The sequence below is a fragment of the Antechinus flavipes genome, chromosome 3 (genome assembly GCF_016432865.1).
Source record: "Antechinus flavipes isolate AdamAnt ecotype Samford, QLD, Australia chromosome 3, AdamAnt_v2, whole genome shotgun sequence".
Classification (NCBI taxonomy): Eukaryota; Metazoa; Chordata; class Mammalia; order Dasyuromorphia; family Dasyuridae; genus Antechinus; species Antechinus flavipes.
Genome location: NC_067400.1, coordinates 211,780,554 through 211,800,195, shown reverse-complemented (window position 1 = coordinate 211,800,195; position 19,642 = coordinate 211,780,554). Strand labels below are relative to the sequence as shown.

The 19,642-nt window shown below is 33.4% G+C and overlaps 1 protein-coding gene across 2 annotated transcripts in view; it reads left to right on the top strand.

Annotated features, from left to right (window-relative positions):
• Positions 1-19,642, top strand: part of CLCN4 (chloride voltage-gated channel 4) — a 113,657-nt gene that overhangs the window by 53,960 nt on the left and 40,055 nt on the right. For both annotated transcript variants that reach the window (XM_051984541.1, XM_051984542.1), the window contains exons 7-11: positions 5,224-5,430; positions 5,526-5,606; positions 7,103-7,648; positions 12,509-12,695; positions 16,845-17,243. In XM_051984541.1, the coding sequence (XP_051840501.1) occupies positions 5,224-5,430; positions 5,526-5,606; positions 7,103-7,648; positions 12,509-12,695; positions 16,845-17,243 (1,420 nt within the window). The remainder of the gene's footprint in view (positions 1-5,223; positions 5,431-5,525; positions 5,607-7,102; positions 7,649-12,508; positions 12,696-16,844; positions 17,244-19,642) is intronic.

Genomic DNA, 19,642 nt, shown 5'->3' with positions numbered 1-19,642 from the left:
GAACTTTTCTTTGAATCACATTTTTAAGTGCAGAAAATAAAATACATAGGATTGCAAAGGAAATGAAATTTATTGCAATATAATTATCAAAATTAAAGCCCTTTGCAAACCTCAGAGTGCTATGCAAATGATAGTTATTATCATTATATTGTTATACTATTATGATATTATATACTTAATAATTCATTGTTAATAATAAAGTATTTAATTCTCTTTACAAATAGCCTAAGACATATTCAAGAGCAAATTATCTTGTCTTTAGACTTATTAATAAAATCAGTGTTATAGAGTTGTCTAGTTTTTCTTTCCTATTGCTCTAATTCACTAGCAGTTGCTGTGAGAAATCAATTCAAATTAAACAGCAAATCATTTGAATATTATTTTACATATTTATTATGGATTTGCAGATGATGTCCTCAAATCCTCTTAAAAGAAATAGAACTTTGACAAATATTATGAAGGATTTGAAATTAATTACACAAAATCAGAATTTGAGTCTTTGCTAAAATTCACAATCTAGCAGTTGACAAGATGTTGGTGACTTCTGGCAATAAATGTCATTTTCTCTAGTTTGATTAGACAATTATATTAAATTATTTTATAGAATTTTACAAGTACTGGTCAATTCTCTTACTGTTATGAGTCAGATAATTGATGGTGATATTGCCCCAAATTGTATTTCTCTTTCAAATTATGCCACAAGAACAGTCAGATCCTTAAAATGCAATATAATCATTTAATAATAGATTTGGAAAATTTGTTGAGGACATTTGGTTGAATTATGTCTCCCAGGAAATAATTGTGCCTATAAGATGCTTGTCAGGTGTTTGCAGTGCCTGTCCTAGTTAGAAATGCTAAAGAAATGTTCATCCATCATAATTTGGGTAATAAATATTCCCTATCCATGTATTTTTTTCTATGTGTTTGTGTGTGTGGTAATTGGGGTTAAATGGCCTACGGTCATATAGTGTCAAGTGTTCAAATTGGAATTTAGGTCCCCTTTACTCCAGGACTAGTGCTCTATCCACTGCAAACTAGCTGCCCCATGTGAATTTATAGTATTAACAAGATTATAACATATTTGGAAATTATGATCTTAACATATCATCTCATTTGATGTTCATACCATATCGATTAGATAGATGCAGTTATTAGGCCCATATTACATATGAGGTAATTGAAGTTGAGAGTAATTTTTTTTAAAACACAGCTGGTATCTAAATGACAATATGAATCCAAGCTTTCCCAACTCCAACTTCTTATTCCATGTTGTCCAATTTTTTTGAATGATTAGGAATCACATTTAAGGAGGCATTATATTATTATGGGACTTGATGCAATCAACATAATGTTAAACATGGTAGAAATATATGTTAAATCCAATATATGTATACATATTTATACAATTATCTTGCTGCATAAGATACACACACACACACACATAAAATGTAAGATAGGAGAGTTTTGGGTGCTAGAAGATTGGGAAGAATACATACTACTGTTTAATGCTTGAATTGACATGATCAAAATATGATACCACAAAGTTCTTCCCCTGGGTCCCATTTTAGCTGAACATTTTATATGATCTTAGTTTCACTTAAACAATTGGAACTGGTCTGAATCATCTCATTGTTGAAGAGAGCCATCAGAATTGATCATCGTATAATCTTGTTGGTGCCATGTACAATGATCTCCTGGTTCTACTCATTAAAAAGTTGTTTTTCATGTTTTTGTGGCAACTTAATCAGTGGCAATATCATCTGATTCATTTCAATTTATTTTGTTTCTTACCTTCTTTCAGGTAGTTTGAGAACAAAATCTCTCACTACCCTCAAAATCGACATATATCCAGCTTTCTTTTTATATATTTGGTCTGTTTCAACTATGGAAGTAGAAAAATTAAAAAAAATAATCCTTGTATTTTTAAGGAGCTTACAGTTAATAAGGATACTTATTACATTTACATTACATACAAGGATACAAATTACATTTAATTACACATAGATAATGTGTGGAATGTAATGTAGCAAAAGACATATCTAGAGTTTCCAATATAAATTGGAGGAAAAAGATCTTACTAGGGGAATTGGAGAAGGGCTTTATGGAAAAGATGGCAGCCAAGGTACATTATAAGGAGGGGAAGGATTTCAATAAATCGGCATGTATTTTATATGTGACAGAATGACCTGTGCAATTGTGTGGAGGTAGGAGCTGGGATAGTTCAGTTTGGCTAGAACATAGAATATATGGGGAGGAGGTTAATAGTATGGAATAAGACTGGAAAGGTTATTTGGAATCAGATTTTTTTAGAGTTTTAAGTGGCAGGCTAAGAAGGTTTGATATATTTATTTAAGCCTCGAGGCAATAGTAAGACTTAAAAGGCTTTTGAGAGAAGGAAATAAAGAAAAGGAAGAATGAAGCAAGGAAGAAAAAGAAGGAATACAGAGAGAAAACAAATATATATATTAAGAACTTAGAATGTTCTAGGCACCATGTTAACTTTACAAATCTCATTTGATGCTCATGACAATGCTGAGAGTTGGATACAATTACTATCAGTGACTTGTCCAGAATAACACAGTTAGTAAATGTCTGAGGCTAGATTTGGATTCAAATCTTTCTGACTCCAAGCCTAGCACATATATCAACTTATATCACCAGTTAACTGTCTTTAGGTAGAGAATAGAAGTGATAGTCACATAAGGATGATTATTTTGTCCACTGTGCAAGAGGGTGACTTGCAGAGGGGAGAATCTGTGAGTGAAACTCCTATTATAATAGTTCAGACAAAGGAGAATAAAGGCTTGAATTGGGGAGGTATCATTTTAAGTGGAAAGGGAGAGATGGGAAGAGATATTCTAGAGGCTTGTGGGAATAAGGAAAAGTGAAGAGATAAAGATTTATGAAAGGATGACTGGAGAGCAGACAAAGATGAATCCTGCATTGGACTCCTGTTTGAAATGGGACTTTTAGATAGAGTTATCTAGCCATCGATGATGTGGGACAAGTTCAAAATACAGATTAAGATTGCATATATTAATTTGGGAGTCATCTATGTAGAAATTACACTTAAAAACATGGGAGTGGAAAAGATCACCAGGTGGAGATAAAGAGAGGAGATAAAAGAGCTTAGGATAAATCTCCATGGGATACCCAGTCCATGCTGGGTAATGAGAAAACATTATGGATGAATTTTTTAGGTGTTTAGCAGAGAAAAGAAGTGATATTTAAGATAGTAACTGAGTGAAGGGACATTTTTTGGTGGGAGAGGAGGAATTAAGGGAGACTTGGAAAGGAGAGGAAGACTTTAGACGTAAGAGGGATATGCATTAAAGCTAGGTTTTTGTAGAAGAGGGGAAAAGAAAGAGATTAAGGACTTAACTAGAAGATTTTGCATTCACAAGACGACACATTTCATCTTTTTACAGAATGGAAGGAGGAGAGGGATTTATGGGCACAAAAAATCTTACAATAAATAGATTACAGAATTCACAATGAATGTGGCCAGTCTTTTCAGGAAAATGGAGGGCAAAGTCAGATGTTGAGAAAGAAAGTGATGGGATGGAATTGGAGTCTTAAGAAATGGGAGAAAGGTTTGGGATGGCCACCTTCGGGACTGAGATTAGCAATCAGTGAATAAAAATTGTAAATTATATAGTAATGAGATTATACAGCATTAATTTATGGTGATCCTTTTTAATATTACTTTCTCCAATAGTCAAAAGAGACTTAAAAATAGTACAGAATAAAATTGATGGTCTGAGAGTCCAAAAGACATTTTATTTACATGATGTAAATAGTTCCAGACAGTGATGATGAAATTCTATGTTCATATTTTACAAAATTGCAGAGATATTGGTCACACCCTTGTTGACCACATGTGGATTCACATTGGCTCACTGGTACACAGGCTAAATTTATCTTTTAATGTGAAAGTTAATCTTTAAATTATCAGTGAGAATATCTAATATTGAAAGAAATCTACTCCATATAAACTTCTTTATCTCAGCAAATAGCTGAGAAGGATATCAATGCAGAGACAGTTATGTGCTACAGTGAATAATGTTATTGAATTTTGGACTCAATAATATTTAACACAAATACCACTGGACAAGTCATTTAATTACTTTCAGCTTCAGTTTTCTCACTAGTAAAATGGGGGCGGGGTAATAATAGTACCTACTTCACAATGTCATTTTGAGGATCAAGTGAGAGAACCTGTAAAGTATTTTGCACTAAGTAAATGTGGCTATTATGAAAAAAGTTCATTTTATCATTTTTAGTGACTATGCTCAAAGACAATAAAGTTTGGGGATAAGTACTTCAATATGTAAAGCCCATTCTCCAGAGAAGTATTATTTTAGTTCCAGTTGAAATACTACTGAATGTGTAAAGGAAAGACATATGTTGAGTTTAAAGAAAATAGCTTATTAACTTGTCCTTAGTAACTGAGGTCAACATAGCAAAACAATGAAATAAAAAGAATCTACCCACCATCAAAGCCTTATTCAATAAGATTTTACTAGCATTAGGGTTATTAATGTAAACAATGAGAAATTTCTATACCCCACATATAGTTGCTAGGAGAACATTATTAGATAAATTATTTACATATTTTTGACAATAAAAAAATTACAGTGTTTAAAGCAGTCATGTTCTAGACATTACATTGAAGGTGATATGAGTGAAGTACTGGTTTTGGTATTATTACATTTAGATTTTAATTTCATTATATTAGGTAGCATGAAGTAGTAGATAGGGAGGGAACCTCAAAGATAGAAAGATTTCTGATTGATACTGACCTTGTCCAAATTATTTACTTTCTTGTGGTCCTACACAATTTTCTGAGATTTTACATTTCAGTAAAGGTTCAGACCTACATGGATAAGGGGCATTCCCAGTGTCAAAGAAATCACTGGTAGATCCAATTCCTATTCCTGTATTTATGTTTTAACATTATACAACATAATACAATGCAAAACACAAATAGGAGGCAGCATAGATTTCAATATTCATTGTTTATTATGATAAATAAAAACTGCCGTGTGAAAAAAAACTATTTTTTAAGGATGTAAGCAATTTCTACGTGCAATTATAATGCCATTTTTACTGTTTGATTCAGTAATTTCAAAAAGCAAACATCTTTCTCTAAGTTAATTTTTTTTTCTAATTTTAGAATTTTATTACCTTCTTATTCAACTTTTCCTCCTTTCTGTCTTTCAGATAAAGACTATCTTAAGTGGTTTTATTATAAGAGGCTACTTGGGAAAGTGGACACTCTTGATCAAAACTGTTACCCTAGTCCTGGTGGTATCTTCTGGCCTAAGCCTTGGAAAGGAAGGCCCTTTAGTACATGTAGCTTGTTGCTGTGGTAACTTCTTCAGTAGCTTGTTTTCCAAGTATAGCAAGAATGAGGGAAAGAGAAGGGAGGTAAGTGGCTCAGCTTTCTTGAGTAGTTCATTCTCCTTCTTCACAGCTGTTTCATTGACGAACTTGGCACTTATATATAAATATTTGCATTGTAGGTACTTTCAGCCGCAGCCGCTGCTGGGGTCTCTGTCGCCTTTGGTGCCCCAATTGGGGGTGTACTTTTCAGTCTTGAAGAGGTAAGAATAAACAGTTTAGAGGATTAATAATTTTGGAGGTGGAGGGACAGAAGGGTGGAGTGATTTTATCAAATGTTTTTTATAATTGTTGAAATAATGGAATACACTTCTGACTTTTCTGGGCTTAAATTTAAGGAAAGTGATACAGAGGCTGGTTGTCGGTCATCAACCAAATTGTATCTTTTTTTTTTTTTTTTTTTTTAGAATTTTAAAGAATTTGCCGTTATACAAGGGTTCACTTGAAGAAAACAAAAAACAACTCTCCTTTATCCATAATGAAATATTTTCTTAAAATTTAAGTCTTTCTTTTTCTTACTCTTAGAATAAATCCTGGGGATTGCTTTAATACTTCATAACTAAACAGCGTTGTTACTCTCCCTTTTAATTTTTCTCTCTTTTCAAGATGGTAATGAATCAGATTAAAAACAAAACAGAACTTAGAAACTTAATAAAAATTTCCTATTATGTTTTAGATTTGATTAAGTTCATTTAAATGTTTTTGTTGATGTATCTTACTCATGTCTAAAATTAAATGAGTAAATTGACTGTTGTGTTTGGGGCTTATAATATATATTTTTTTGATAAGCATTTGAATATAAATACTAGGATAAACCTAACTGTGACTTAGCAATCACTTAGTCCATCCTGTTCATTTTACTTATGGGGAAACTGAGTTCAAGAGAGGTGAAGTTATTTGCTCAAAGTATTTTACTAAATGTGAATAGCACAGGTGGCACAGTGGATAGAATGGAGACAGGAAGACCTGAGTTCAACTGGTCTCAGGCACTTACTAGTGTGACTCTGTGCAAGTCCCTTAACTATTTGCCTCAGTTTCTCATCTGTAAAATGGTTAGAGAAGGAAATTGTCAAACTACTCTAGTATTTTTGTCAAGAACGGGGTTGCAAAGAATCAAACATTATTGAAATGTTTAAATGATAATAACCAAATAATATAAATTTATATTATTATAATATATATAAATAAATAATATATATTATATATATTAGCACCCTAGTATTTTTGCCAAGAATGGAGTCAGAAAGAATCAAACATTATTGAAATTATTGAATGATAACAACCAAATAATATAAATTTATATTTACATAATATATATAAATAAATAATATATATTATATATATATTAGCATTCTAGTATTTTTGCCAAGAATGGGGTCACAAGGAATCAAACATTTTTGAAATGATTGAACAATAACAACTGAATAATATAAATTTATATTTATATAATATATAAAAATAAATGATATATACTATATATTATTAACTAAGATATTAAAAATAAAAATATATAAATAAATATTAAAATAAATTTGCCTATGGTAACATAGTCACTTTGTGAAAATTGTGGGCCTAGAACTTATTTGTCATGATTCTAATCTAGCTTCATTTCAATCTTATCATCATGCATAGTGTTCTGAGATGCAAATTTTACCTCTCTCCTGGCTAACCCCTAATTATGTCTGTTTATTTGTTTCAGGTCAGTTACTACTTTCCCTTAAAAACTCTCTGGAGGTCATTTTTTGCTGCCCTGGTGGCTGCTTTCACACTGAGGTCCATCAATCCCTTTGGGAACAGCCGTCTGGTTCTTTTTTATGTGGAATACCACACGCCCTGGTACATGGCTGAACTCTTCCCCTTCATCCTCCTTGGTGTCTTTGGAGGTCTCTGGGGAACCCTTTTTATTCGCTGTAATATTGCCTGGTGTCGAAGAAGGAAGACCACACAGCTAGGAAAGTATCCCGTGCTGGAGGTCATTGTGGTGACAGCCATCACTGCCATAATTGCCTATCCTAACCCATACACTCGCCAAAGCACCAGTGAGCTCATCTCAGAGCTGTTCAATGACTGTGGAGCTTTGGAGTCCTCCCAGCTCTGTGATTACATCAATGACCCTAATATGACCAGACCTGTTGATGACATTCCTGATAGACCAGCTGGGCCTGGGGTTTATACTGCAATGTGGCAGCTGGCTTTAGCCCTCATCTTCAAAATCATCATTACAATATTTACTTTTGGCATGAAGGTAAGGGGAAGGACGCAAAATAGTGACCAACCTGAAATGTCTGGTTTAGCCGTCTAATATACAAAGAGGGAAAAGAAACATAATTAGAACTGAGATAACTGAGATAACCTGATTGACATGATACCTGGTAGAAGAAACTAAACTGTATTTATCTTATCTCTTAGTGAATGTATATTGTTAGTTACTGAACTATACTTTTTAAAACCCCATAGATATTTCTTGTGAGAGGAAAACTCAAATTGTACAAGATCTAGAATGATGATATTAGTGGGTAATCTCTTAGTACATCATTAGTTGCTGAATTATACTTTTAAAAGCCACAGATATTTCTTGTGAGAGGAAAGCTCAAATTGTACAAGATCTAGAATGATGATGTTAGTAGTTTATCTTTTAGTTGATACACATCATTACTAAACTATACTTTTAAAAGCTATGTAGATGTTTCTTATGAGAGGAAAGTTCAAATTATGTAAGATTTAGAATGATGTTAGTGGGTTATGGTCACCATTAGAGAAAAAGAAGAATTCAAATCTGGTTGAAACATCTTGGTAAAAAGCAAAACAAAACAATCCCCCTAAGAAACAAAAAATACAGCTCTCCCACTCTTAAAAGGTTTCCTCAAACTTTCAGTAATATAGGCAGCAATTAGAATTACAGAATCATAGACTCTTGGAGTTATGGGAAACCTTAGAAGGCATCTAATACAATGTCTTTACCTGATATAAGAATCACCTCAAGTAGTAATTTTTCTGTTTCAGATGAAGAAAATGGCTTCTGTTAAAAATTTTTCATAGATTCTTTTGTTTTCTTAGTCAAGGTTATTAACCTTTTAGGCACACATCACAAGAAACATCTCCTAAAAAGATGAAGAGATTAAACTTGATCTTCCAGCTCTAAAATATTGCATGACTTTATGGTTTGTCAGGAAATCATAGTGAGGAGAAATACTGATAAGGAACATAAATGCTCACTTGAGGAACATAAGTGAATCAGCATAAGTGCTCAAATGATCACAAGTAAGGCATTTTGTTGATCGTGTGTGTGTGTGTGTGTGTGTGTGTGTCCCTCCTGAAGGCCACAGTGATACAGTAGTTCAGATGTATTTTGGGCCCAGATCACCTGGATTTCTTCCCTTATATCTGATTGTTGTCATTGGACAGATTCACAGGTTCTAATGGTATGAGGACCTTAGGATTAGTCAGTCATTGAGTGGTCTGAACTGTGAATCCCCTAATCAGCCACAAGGATACGATGATTTGTAAAGTTTACTGTCTCACACACTTGGATTAGAAGAAGCTAACTTTTGCATTCCTACTTTTAAATGTAGCTGAACCAGTCAGTTGTTAACTACCTAGGAACTTCCCCAAATATATGTAAATCAATCAGTGGTTGGACATGGAGTCACTTTTATCAGCTAGAGCCTAGTAAAAGGTCAATGCTAACATGATTATATTCTATCCAATTCAAAAAAGCATTTATCAAGTGCTTACTGTTTGCTAGGCATTATGCAATGCTGTGGATTTAAAAATAAAGAATAGTTCTAGTTTATATAACATAATGATAGTAAATATATATTATTATATACATTATTACATATAATATTATGTTATTTAATAACTCGAAGCAACTAAAAGCCTTACACCCTTTAAGATATAAATTGACCTATTCCAATCCTTCTAGCTGCTATTGCTACCTTCTACTACTCTTCCCCACCAGGAAGAATGGGGAGGAAAGTTTTGGAGGAAGAGGGAAAAGAAAATATAATACTTATAAAAGAATACTTACAATCAAGTAAAACAAATTTCTGCATTAACTGTGTCCAAAAAATAGATGTTATTTTCTATAGCTTGAGTTTATTGCATCTCTTTCAGGAGGTGGGTATCATCATGCTTTATTATAAATCCTCTGGAATAAAGAGTTATTACTATATTGATCAGAGTTCTTAAGTCTTTCAAAGTTTTTACAATATTGTTGCCCTTGTGGTTCTGCTCATTTCACCTTGAATCAGTTCAAACAAACCTGCTCAGGTTTCCTTAAAACTATCTCTTTGATTTTTTTTGTTTAACACAGTAGTATTTCGTTACCCTCATATACTATAATTTGTTCAGCCATTCCCCTAAGGAGCATCCCTTTAGTTTCCACTTTTTCTATGTTACTATAAAAAGAGTTGCTATAAATATTTTTGTACATATGGTTCCTCTTCCTCTTTCTTTCATCTCCGGGATATATGTTGAGGTTGTTTTTGCTTTTTTTAATCTCCTTATTCTATGCCTTACCACAGCCAAAAGCTAATGTACTAAAACTCTTAATGTAGGCTAGGTTTGTATTAAGGGAATTTGATCTAAGTTACTTCCTGGCTGCTAGGAATCCCTAGAGAGCATTGGGTTTGAACAACTGTCCCCAGAGAATGCATTTTAATTGTTCCCTTGAGAAACAGTTTTCTGTTTTTCAGAGCCCTTTTGTTAAAATCTGCCCAGAGTGAACTTCTAATAACAATTCCATGAAGAGACAGACTTAGTGGAAGAACTTTGTTTTTCTTTTGTCAGACAATGGAATTGAATTTTATCATTCTCTTTCAAGTCTATTTTTGTGCATTGTTTCTTGTAGGCCAAAAAAAAAAAAAAAAAAAAAATCAAGTTTATTTGAGTGTGTGAAAATCAAACAAGAGCTTTTTCTTTTTCTTTCTTTTTTTTTTTTTTTTTTTGGGGGGGGGGAAGGCTGGTACATTTGATTAAGTGGCTGAAGGCTTCAGAGGATTAATCTTCTTACATCCGAGGGACTCATTTCTTAGACTTCTATTATAAGAATGATAGCATGTTTTTTGAGCAGAGAGAGAGAAGATACTAACCTTTCTTTTGACTCACCAGGGATGAAATAAACACAGAACAAGGTGAGCATCCATAAAGGGCATCATTTCCTCCAAAGTGCCCCTAGCTTTAGGGATCAGAGATAAGGAGTCAATGACAGATGCTATTAACTTCTAGGCCTGTTTAGTGCATCGATTAAGATCAGCGACAGGAATAATGAAAAAGATGATTCATGAACAAAGGTCAAAAGCAGTCTCAAAATTTAAAGAAAAACAACTAAGCATAGAATCTAGTATATTTTACAATACATCATTAATCAATAACATCAATAACAAACTATCTTGAATATATTTTAACTTTATAAAGAAACCAAAACATTTAATATTACAGTGATAACTAGCATCCCTCCTTCCCCCAATTAAAAAAATTTCCCACGATTCCTTTTACTTATATGGCATATTTATTTCTTGTAATCCTATCTCTAAAACGTTCAAAATATTGTAGGAAAAACTGACAGGCTGGAGCAATTAGGACTTTTAATTAAGGTTAAGTGGCTATGTATTAAAGAGAATTAATATTTTTAAAGCATTTTGGAAGATGGGAAACTGCTGAGAAAAAGGATGGGTTTTTTTATTTCACCTGTGAGCAGTTAGTGGGTCCCCCCCTTTTCTTTTACATGCTGTGCTTGACATTTAATTTTAAAATCCATTCTAAATGACACAGAAAGGAGAGAGATAAAATAGCAGAAAATCTCTTATGGCAGAGGCTCATTTCTATATATTATTTGCAGTTGGGTTTATCACTTCTGTAATCCCTAACAAGCAAATCAGAGATATTGAAGAAGAGGAAATGAAAGTGAAAATCTCTTCTTTCAAGGTAATAGTGGGCTGTGTAGTGCATTTTGAAAATATTAGAAATCAGTTATACTAGAAAGGGCATTGGTCTTGAAGTCTGAAAAATTCACTTTGAGGCCTGGCCCTGCCACTCACTAGTTCAGTGACATTGTTGGAAATACTCTTTGAACTTCTGTTTCTCATCTATGAAACACAGGAAAAAATATCTATAAAAGCATAAATATCTCCAGTTTCACATGGTTATTTCTAGGAAAACTTATGTCAGAGCTTAAATAAGGTGTATTCTGTAAGCTGGAATACACTCTTTCCTTCCTGATCTCCTACTCTTACAATCACTTGCTTCTTTCAAAGCCTAAATAAAGGGTCATTGTCTACAATGAGGCCATTCTTGATTTCCTCAGCCACTAGTGCTTTTCCTCTGAAATCACTTTATTTTTACTTTGTGTAAGGTAGGGAGTTTTTCAATTTTGTCTGTGTATTTCTTAACAGGTAGGATAGTACTTGGCAGATGGTAGGTATTTAATGAATACTTGTTGGTTGTATTGTTGTTGTTATTATTATTATGTCTTAGATCTAGAGCTAAAAAAGATTTCCAAACTAAAAGATTTAGTTTCTAAATGGGAATTGTAGTTAATATTATGCAACTGCTTCAACAAGCTGAAAATTGTTTACTTTTTATGTTAACTTAACAAAATATTCTTTTTCTGTTTCCCTTTCTCTTTCTCTTCCTCTCTGACTTAAACTCTCCCTTTCCCTCCCACCATCTCTCTGTCTGTTTCTGTCTCTTTTTCTCCCTCTCCCTCTCTTCTGTTCTGTTTTGTTCTCTCTCCCTCACCCTCTCTTCTCTCCCCATCTCCCTCTGTCTAGGATTAAGAAGAAGAAAGTTGTGATTATACTTCCTCCTAATTATAACCATATAATAGTTTGATTGTTAGGAGGGGCATGTTCCTAAATGTTAAATGTTAAACATCAAATAGAGGGTTAGAGGTGGGGAAGATGTGTAGGATACATTTTTAGGTTTCATCTGAATTACTAACTTTTTTTCTATCACTTTCTTAAATTCAGATAATCAATAATACTGAGTCAAACTATAATTTGTAGATTTTGCTGGTTGGAATAGACTGCCAAAGTCTCTGGGATATGTGGGCCATTCTAATCCCCATATCTTATGCCTTTGTTTTCTCTGTGTTTCATTGGAGATCCCTTCAGGCCTTTTCATTCCCAGCATGGCTGTGGGAGCCATGGCGGGCAGAATGGTGGGGATAGGAGTAGAACAGCTGGCTTACCACCACCATGACTGGATCATCTTCAGGAACTGGTGCAGACCTGGGGCAGATTGCGTCACTCCTGGACTTTATGCAATGGTGGGAGCTGCAGCCTGTTTAGGTATGTTCTTCACAGGGGGGAGAAGGGATATGACTCATGTTTATGCTCGTGTTAATTTTATGTACTTTGTTTTAAAAATGAAAGTTGGCTAGGAATTATAGGTCTACAGACATTCAGGCTTTGCTGTCCTAAATTATCATTCTCTTTTTGTTTCACCAAATATAAAAGTGGGCCCATCTTCATAAGTTTTCAAGGCATGAATTTTCCACAGAGACTTCGCTAAAAGGCCCAATCATGACTTAAGATAGAAATAGATGAGGTGGCTTTGTACCTCTGAGAGAGAGAAAATATTAATGCCATTTTGGGACAGAATAACCTTCTTAAGCTTTTTTGTTAAGTGGTCTGGGAATGAGAACAGTAGGGCTGTAAATTTGGCTCTGTATTTGATTTTGTAATCCCATTAGAAATGCTGAAATGAGGCTATGGCTGTTTTTCAAAGGAATAATGTTTTGTGTCTTTTTTTTTTTTGGTCCAAAATGGATTGAAGTGAGGGAGTTTTATCTAGATTTATCTTTTCTAGCTGTAGATAAAGGACAGCTGCTTCTTATTTGGATGCCAAATTGTTACTATCTCATCTTCATTGATGGTGATGTTATTCATACTGTGCAATGTTATCTTTATTTTCTGATTTGGCAATCCATATAAAAGTTTATGTGGTTAAAAAAAATTATTCACTAGTGTCTCTTTTCTCTTTTTACTTGCTCCTGGGGTTAAGAAGACCCGAGTACAAATATGGCTCAGACACTTACTAGCTGCGTGACTCTGGCAAGTCACTTAACCTTGTTTGCCTCAGTTTCCTCATCTGTCAAATGAGCTGGAGAAAGAAATGGTAAATCACTCCAGTGTCTTTCCCAAGAAAACCCCAAAATGATTCATGAAGAGTTATGTGACTGAAAATGACTAAACAATGTAGATAACTTTCAAAATTCTATATTTGCCCCTTTCCTCTCCCCTGAAATCTGGTCTCAAACTTCCAATTGGCTATATGACATCTTCAGGTGGATATATCAGGTGGATATAGTGATGATAATATGCCCATAATATAAGTCACCAAGATCACCCACCCCATCAAATCTGATTTTTCTCCCTTTTTTTTGTTTGATGTACCATCATTCTCCTAGTTACTCAGGCTTTTAATTTTAGTAGTCATTTTTTACTCTTTTCTCTCCTTGTCTTCTTCTTCTTCTTCAAATACTATCGGTTGCCATTTAAGTCCTGTTGATTGATAGAAAATACCCTGGTGATGGATGTACTCCTTTTTATGACTGTAGTAGAATCCCTCATCACTTTTAACCCGCCCAATTGAAATATCTTGCTAGTTTGTCTCTTTGCCTCAATATCTCTCCCTTTTCTAATCCATCTTGTATTACTTTCCCACTGCCTAAATGATAATTTATAAATTTCTTATATGAACATTCAACAATCTCCACAATTCCAACCTGCCTTTTTTTTCCATTTTTAATAGCATTTTATTTTTTCTACAAATACATGCAAAGATAGTTTTCAATATTCACCTTTGCAAAAACCTTGTGTTTCAAATTTTCCTCTCTCTTTTCCCCTTCCCCAAGACAAGCAATCTGATGTAGATTAAATATGTGCAGTTCTCCTAAACATATTTACATATCTATCATAAGAAAAATCAGATCAAAAGGGAAAAAACCATGAAAAAGAGAAGGCAAAAAAAGTTGAAAGTAGGGTATACAGTGCTTTGATCCACATTCATTCTCCATAATCCTCTTTCTGGAAGTGATGGTTCTCTCCATCTTAAGTCTATTGGAATTGCCCTGAATCATCTCATTATTGAAAAGAACCAAGTACATCACAGTTTATCATCACATAATCTTCTTGTTACTATGTACAATGTTTTCTTGCCAACCTGCCTTTCTACAATTACTTCATGTCCCATTTCATGTAGCTAGTATATATCAGCTAAATTGATCTGTTTGCCACTTCGTTATTTTGTTCTGGGGCAGCAAGGTGGAACAGTAGGAAGAGTGCTGGACCTGGACTCTGGAAGATTCATTTCCTTAATCCAATCTGGACTTAGCCACTTGTTGGATATGTGACCCTGGACAAGTCACTTCACTTAAACCTGTTTGCTTTGGTTTCCTCATCTGTAAAATTAACTGGTGAAGGAAATGGCAAACCACCCCAGTAACTTTGCCAAGAAAACCCCAAATATGGTCATAAAGAATTCAATACAACTGAAAAACAACAAAGCTTTGTCTTGACATTTTTTTAACCTCTTTTTATTTTTAGGTATTGATTGCATTTGCTAGAATGGCCTTCCCCTGTATCTCCGTTGAAATTCCTTTCTTCATTCAAGGTCCAGCTCAAGTTTAATCTACTTTATAAAATGATCCTTGCTTTCCTCCTCTCCTCCCTTTTGCTGGAAATGAACTCTTTCTTGAATTTCTTTTTCCATTCTGGCATCTCTTGTATACTTAATCATATTCTGAATTTTCTTAATACATAGTTGTGAACATGTTTTATCCTTTCTCTTCCCAATTAGATTATAAATGCTTTAATCTGGACCTGTCAATTCATTTTTTTTATTCCTAAGTGCCGTTTAATACCTTGCACAAAAGTAAATACTTAATAGAAAAGTGTGATACAGGGCAAAACAAGCTGGATTTGGAGTCTGAAGAGCTTAGTCTTTTTTATTCCTTTGTTAAAAGCTATATTAAAATGTTATATAAATATGGTTTATTACTAGTATTGCTGCTGTTAGTACCATTACTCCTGGTTTATAATACAGCATGAAGTTAATGTTAGGTCACATTAGTTTTATTAATATACTATTGATCCTTAAGGGGTGGTAGTGAAATCTATTAAGGACTTATCAGTATCCTTACATTAAAGGAATAATAATTTCAGTTTTTTAAATAATGCCAAGGAACATAATTCTCAGGGGATGGAGGGAGAGATTGGATAGATGAACATACATTGGTCAGTGACATTACTCAGCTTATTCCAGGTATGAGGGGATGAATTCCAGTTTGTTACATTAGAAACCTTGATAGTTCATACATCAACAACACTAATATATATGTATGTATGTGTATATATGTGTGTGTATGTATATGTATGTATGTGTATGTGTATATGTGTGTGTGTATATACGTGTGTGTGTGTTTATATATCTTGGATTACTTGTCATCTAGGGGATGAAAATAAAAAGCTTCAATTAAAAAAAAAAGAAAAAGAAACACTAACCAGAAAGTTCTTTGGTCCTTGTGTACGATTTCTCAGATTTGGGACAATGCCTTAGCTACCCAGATAACCTGTATAGTTGAGTGGTGCAGAATGAGTTCAGTGACTCAATTTGATATAACTTATTTCTCACTCAAACTGGAGGCCCTTAATCAGAGAACTGGACAAGATTTCACTAGAATAAGTAATCTTTTCTTTGTTATATGTTGTAATAGTGACTGATATTTATATTGCATTTTTAGGCTGCTAGGTGAGGCACTAGATAGAGTACCAGATCTAGAGTCAGGAAGACATCTTTCTGAGTTCAAATAGGCTGGCTTTGTGACCCTGAACAAGTCACTTAAGCCTGATTGTCTCAGTTTCCCTATCTGTAAAATGAGCTGGAGAAGGAAATGGCAAAACCACTCCAGTATCTTTGCCAAGAAAACCCCAAATGGGGTCATGAAGAATTGGACATGACTGAAATGACTGAAGAACAGCAGTATTGCATTTTAGTTTTTATACATGATATAATTTCAATTTCACAATGATTCTATGAAATAATCAAAGATGCTATTATTCCTATTGACAAATGAGGAAATCGAGTAAATGATGGACAAGATTTTAAAACTAGGTCTTCCTGAATTCAAGTTCAAAATTTTATCCTGTACACCATGTAGCTGTCTAGTATATATAATTTTTGTAGATTGCTGCACAATTCCATACCGTTGTGTTAATATGGGAATCAACTCCTTGAGGTGGAGGTAACATAATATGGTGGAAAGAACATTGTATTTGGAGCCAGAAAATCTGAGTTTGAATCCTGTGATATTGGGAACCATATTTTTCAGGTTCTTATTTTCTCATATACAAAATGGAGAACATTGGCTAGACCAGCCTAAATAAGTTAGTTCCTTTGAAACTTTGGAGCCTGACTAGATTTCCTTTTCTTTGCAGGTGGAGTTACCCGAATGACTGTTTCCTTGGTGGTGATCATGTTTGAGTTAACAGGAGGTCTGGAGTACATTGTACCGCTAATGGCAGCCGCTGTGACGAGCAAGTGGGTAGCAGATGCTTTTGGAAAAGAGGGAATCTATGAGGCACACATCCACTTAAATGGTTACCCATTTCTAGATGTGAAGGATGAATTCACTCACAGGACACTGGCAACTGATGTCATGAGGCCCCGGCGCGGGGAGCCGCCACTTTCCGTGCTCACTCAAGACAGTATGACAGTGGAGGACGTGGAGACACTGATTAAAGAAACGGATTATAATGGCTTTCCTGTGGTAGTTTCCAAAGACTCAGAGCGCCTTATTGGCTTTGCCCAGAGAAGAGAACTCATTCTTGCCATAAGTGAGTAAAGAGAATAATATTTACTAAGATGCTAATAGTAGTATTAACATAAAATGAAATGTGAAAAATTAATAATCTGTAAGTAATGAACAATGATAAACCAAGAAACTTGGAAAAACTTGGTTCAAGTTCAAGACTTAATTTACTTAATGGCTGATTTATTAATACCCCCCTTTTAAATGACCCATGTATTAAATTTCTGCTCCAAATCCCTCTCCTTGTCTGGCCCCATCATCCCATCAGATTAGTTCATAAGTGAAGGAAGGGAAAAATCTATTAAAATCAGGGACCACTTATTTCTAGATATGGTGCTCTTTCCTCTGTCTATCCTTTACCCACTTTCCCTGATTATTTTTACTTTATTTTGTTTCATAATCTTAGATTAAAAGAAATAGAAATTTATATGTTTAAACAAAGGTAGTCTTCTGATAATACAATATAATATTCATTCATTTGCATGAATTAAACTGTGTTGTTTCCCATCTAATATCCATTTTTACTGGAAGAATGTGAATTTTGATGAGCAGAGAAGCATGCTTTGTGGTTAAGGCACTATCAAAATATTTGGGTACTTGAGGAGAGTGGCAGTAGGAGATGAGAGACAGTTAAAGAAATAGAGATGGAAAAATGTGTAGGACAAACATTAAACTCAGGAAATGAGTCTTTCTCCTTTTTCCCCTTCTTTCCTGTACTCCCCATTGTCAACTTCAGGATAGGATTTGTAGTTAATCTATACAGTAAATTATCTAATATACTATCTATATTATTTTTTACACATATATTCATATATATTATAGATGTTATAATTCTATATATATATATAAAATATGGTATCTATATATTATCTATAGTAATCTAATAGTAATTAATCTATAGCAGTAGTCCCCAAACTTTAAAAGTATAAATAAAATAATTTTATTTATTTTATCAATTTATCAATGGATAAATGAATAGATAAAAATAAAGACAGAAAAATGTGTGAGACAAACATTAAATTTAGAAAATGAATCTTCTTTCTCTTTCCCCTCTATTCCTGTACTCCCCACTGTCAGTTTCTGGATAGGTATTTGTAGTTAATCTATGTAATAAATTATCTAATATAAGTATCTATATTACATATATGCATATATTTACACATATAGTATATTCATATATATTACAATTACACACTTATATATCATAAAATACATATTATATGTAATATGATCATATATAAATATATTATATAATATGGTATCTATATGTTATCTATAGTAATCTAACAGTAATTAATGTATAGTAGCAGTTCCAAAATTTTAGAATATAAATAAAATAATTTTATTTATCTATTTTATCAACTTATCAATAGATAAATGAATGGATGGAAATAGAGATGGAAAAATGTGTAGGACAAACATTAAATTGAGGAAATGAGTCTTTTTCTTCCTTCCCCTCCCTTTTTGTACTCCCCACTGTCATTTCAGGATAGGATTTATAGTTAATCTATACAGTAAATTATCTAATATACTATCTATATTATATTTCAGGATAGGATTTGTAGTTAATCTATATAGTAAATTATCTAATATACTATCTATATTATATATATTTATACATATATTCATATATATTATACATATGTTATAATTATATATATAAATATGGTATCTATATGTTATCTATAGTAATCTAACAGTGGTCAATCTATAGCAATAGTCCCCAAAATTTTAAAGTATAAATAAAATAATTTTATTTATCTATTTTATCAATTTGTCAAAAAATGGATAGAACTTTTTTAAAGTAGTTACTGTATGTCAGGTACTGTGCCAAGCATTCAGAATACAAATTTAAGACAATTCCTGCTGCATAGGAGCATCCATTGGAAACATTCTTAACAGAGGAAAGAAAATACATAAAAAGGGAGCTGGAAAGGAGGACATATTGTCAAGGCATGATTTGGATGTAGTTATGAGTTGGTAGCCTGGGCCTGCAAAAAATAAGATGAGAGCTTGCCTATTGATGGGAGAAAGGTTACAAGAAAAGACTGATGACTAGAGTAGTCAGACAGATAGGAGGGAGAATGAAGATAAAATCAAAAAAACTGAAAGGGGACTGGAGGAGAAGGTGACCAGCTGCATCAAAGGCTAATTTGGACTGGACAAGAAGGATGAGGATTGAGAAAAGACTATTAGATTTGGCAATTAAGAGATCACTAGTAATGTATGTAGCATTATTTCTTCAGATAATGTGCTCTCAGTCCTAAGTGATCCATTTACAATTGAGCTTTTAAGATACAACCTGAATTTTAAACTAGGAATTGCTTGTATATAGACTAGATATATTTTGGTTAATTGTGTTTATCAAGTTTGAAATGAGCTTGATTATCTTATGTTCTGTTATATACTTTATTTTTTATCTGA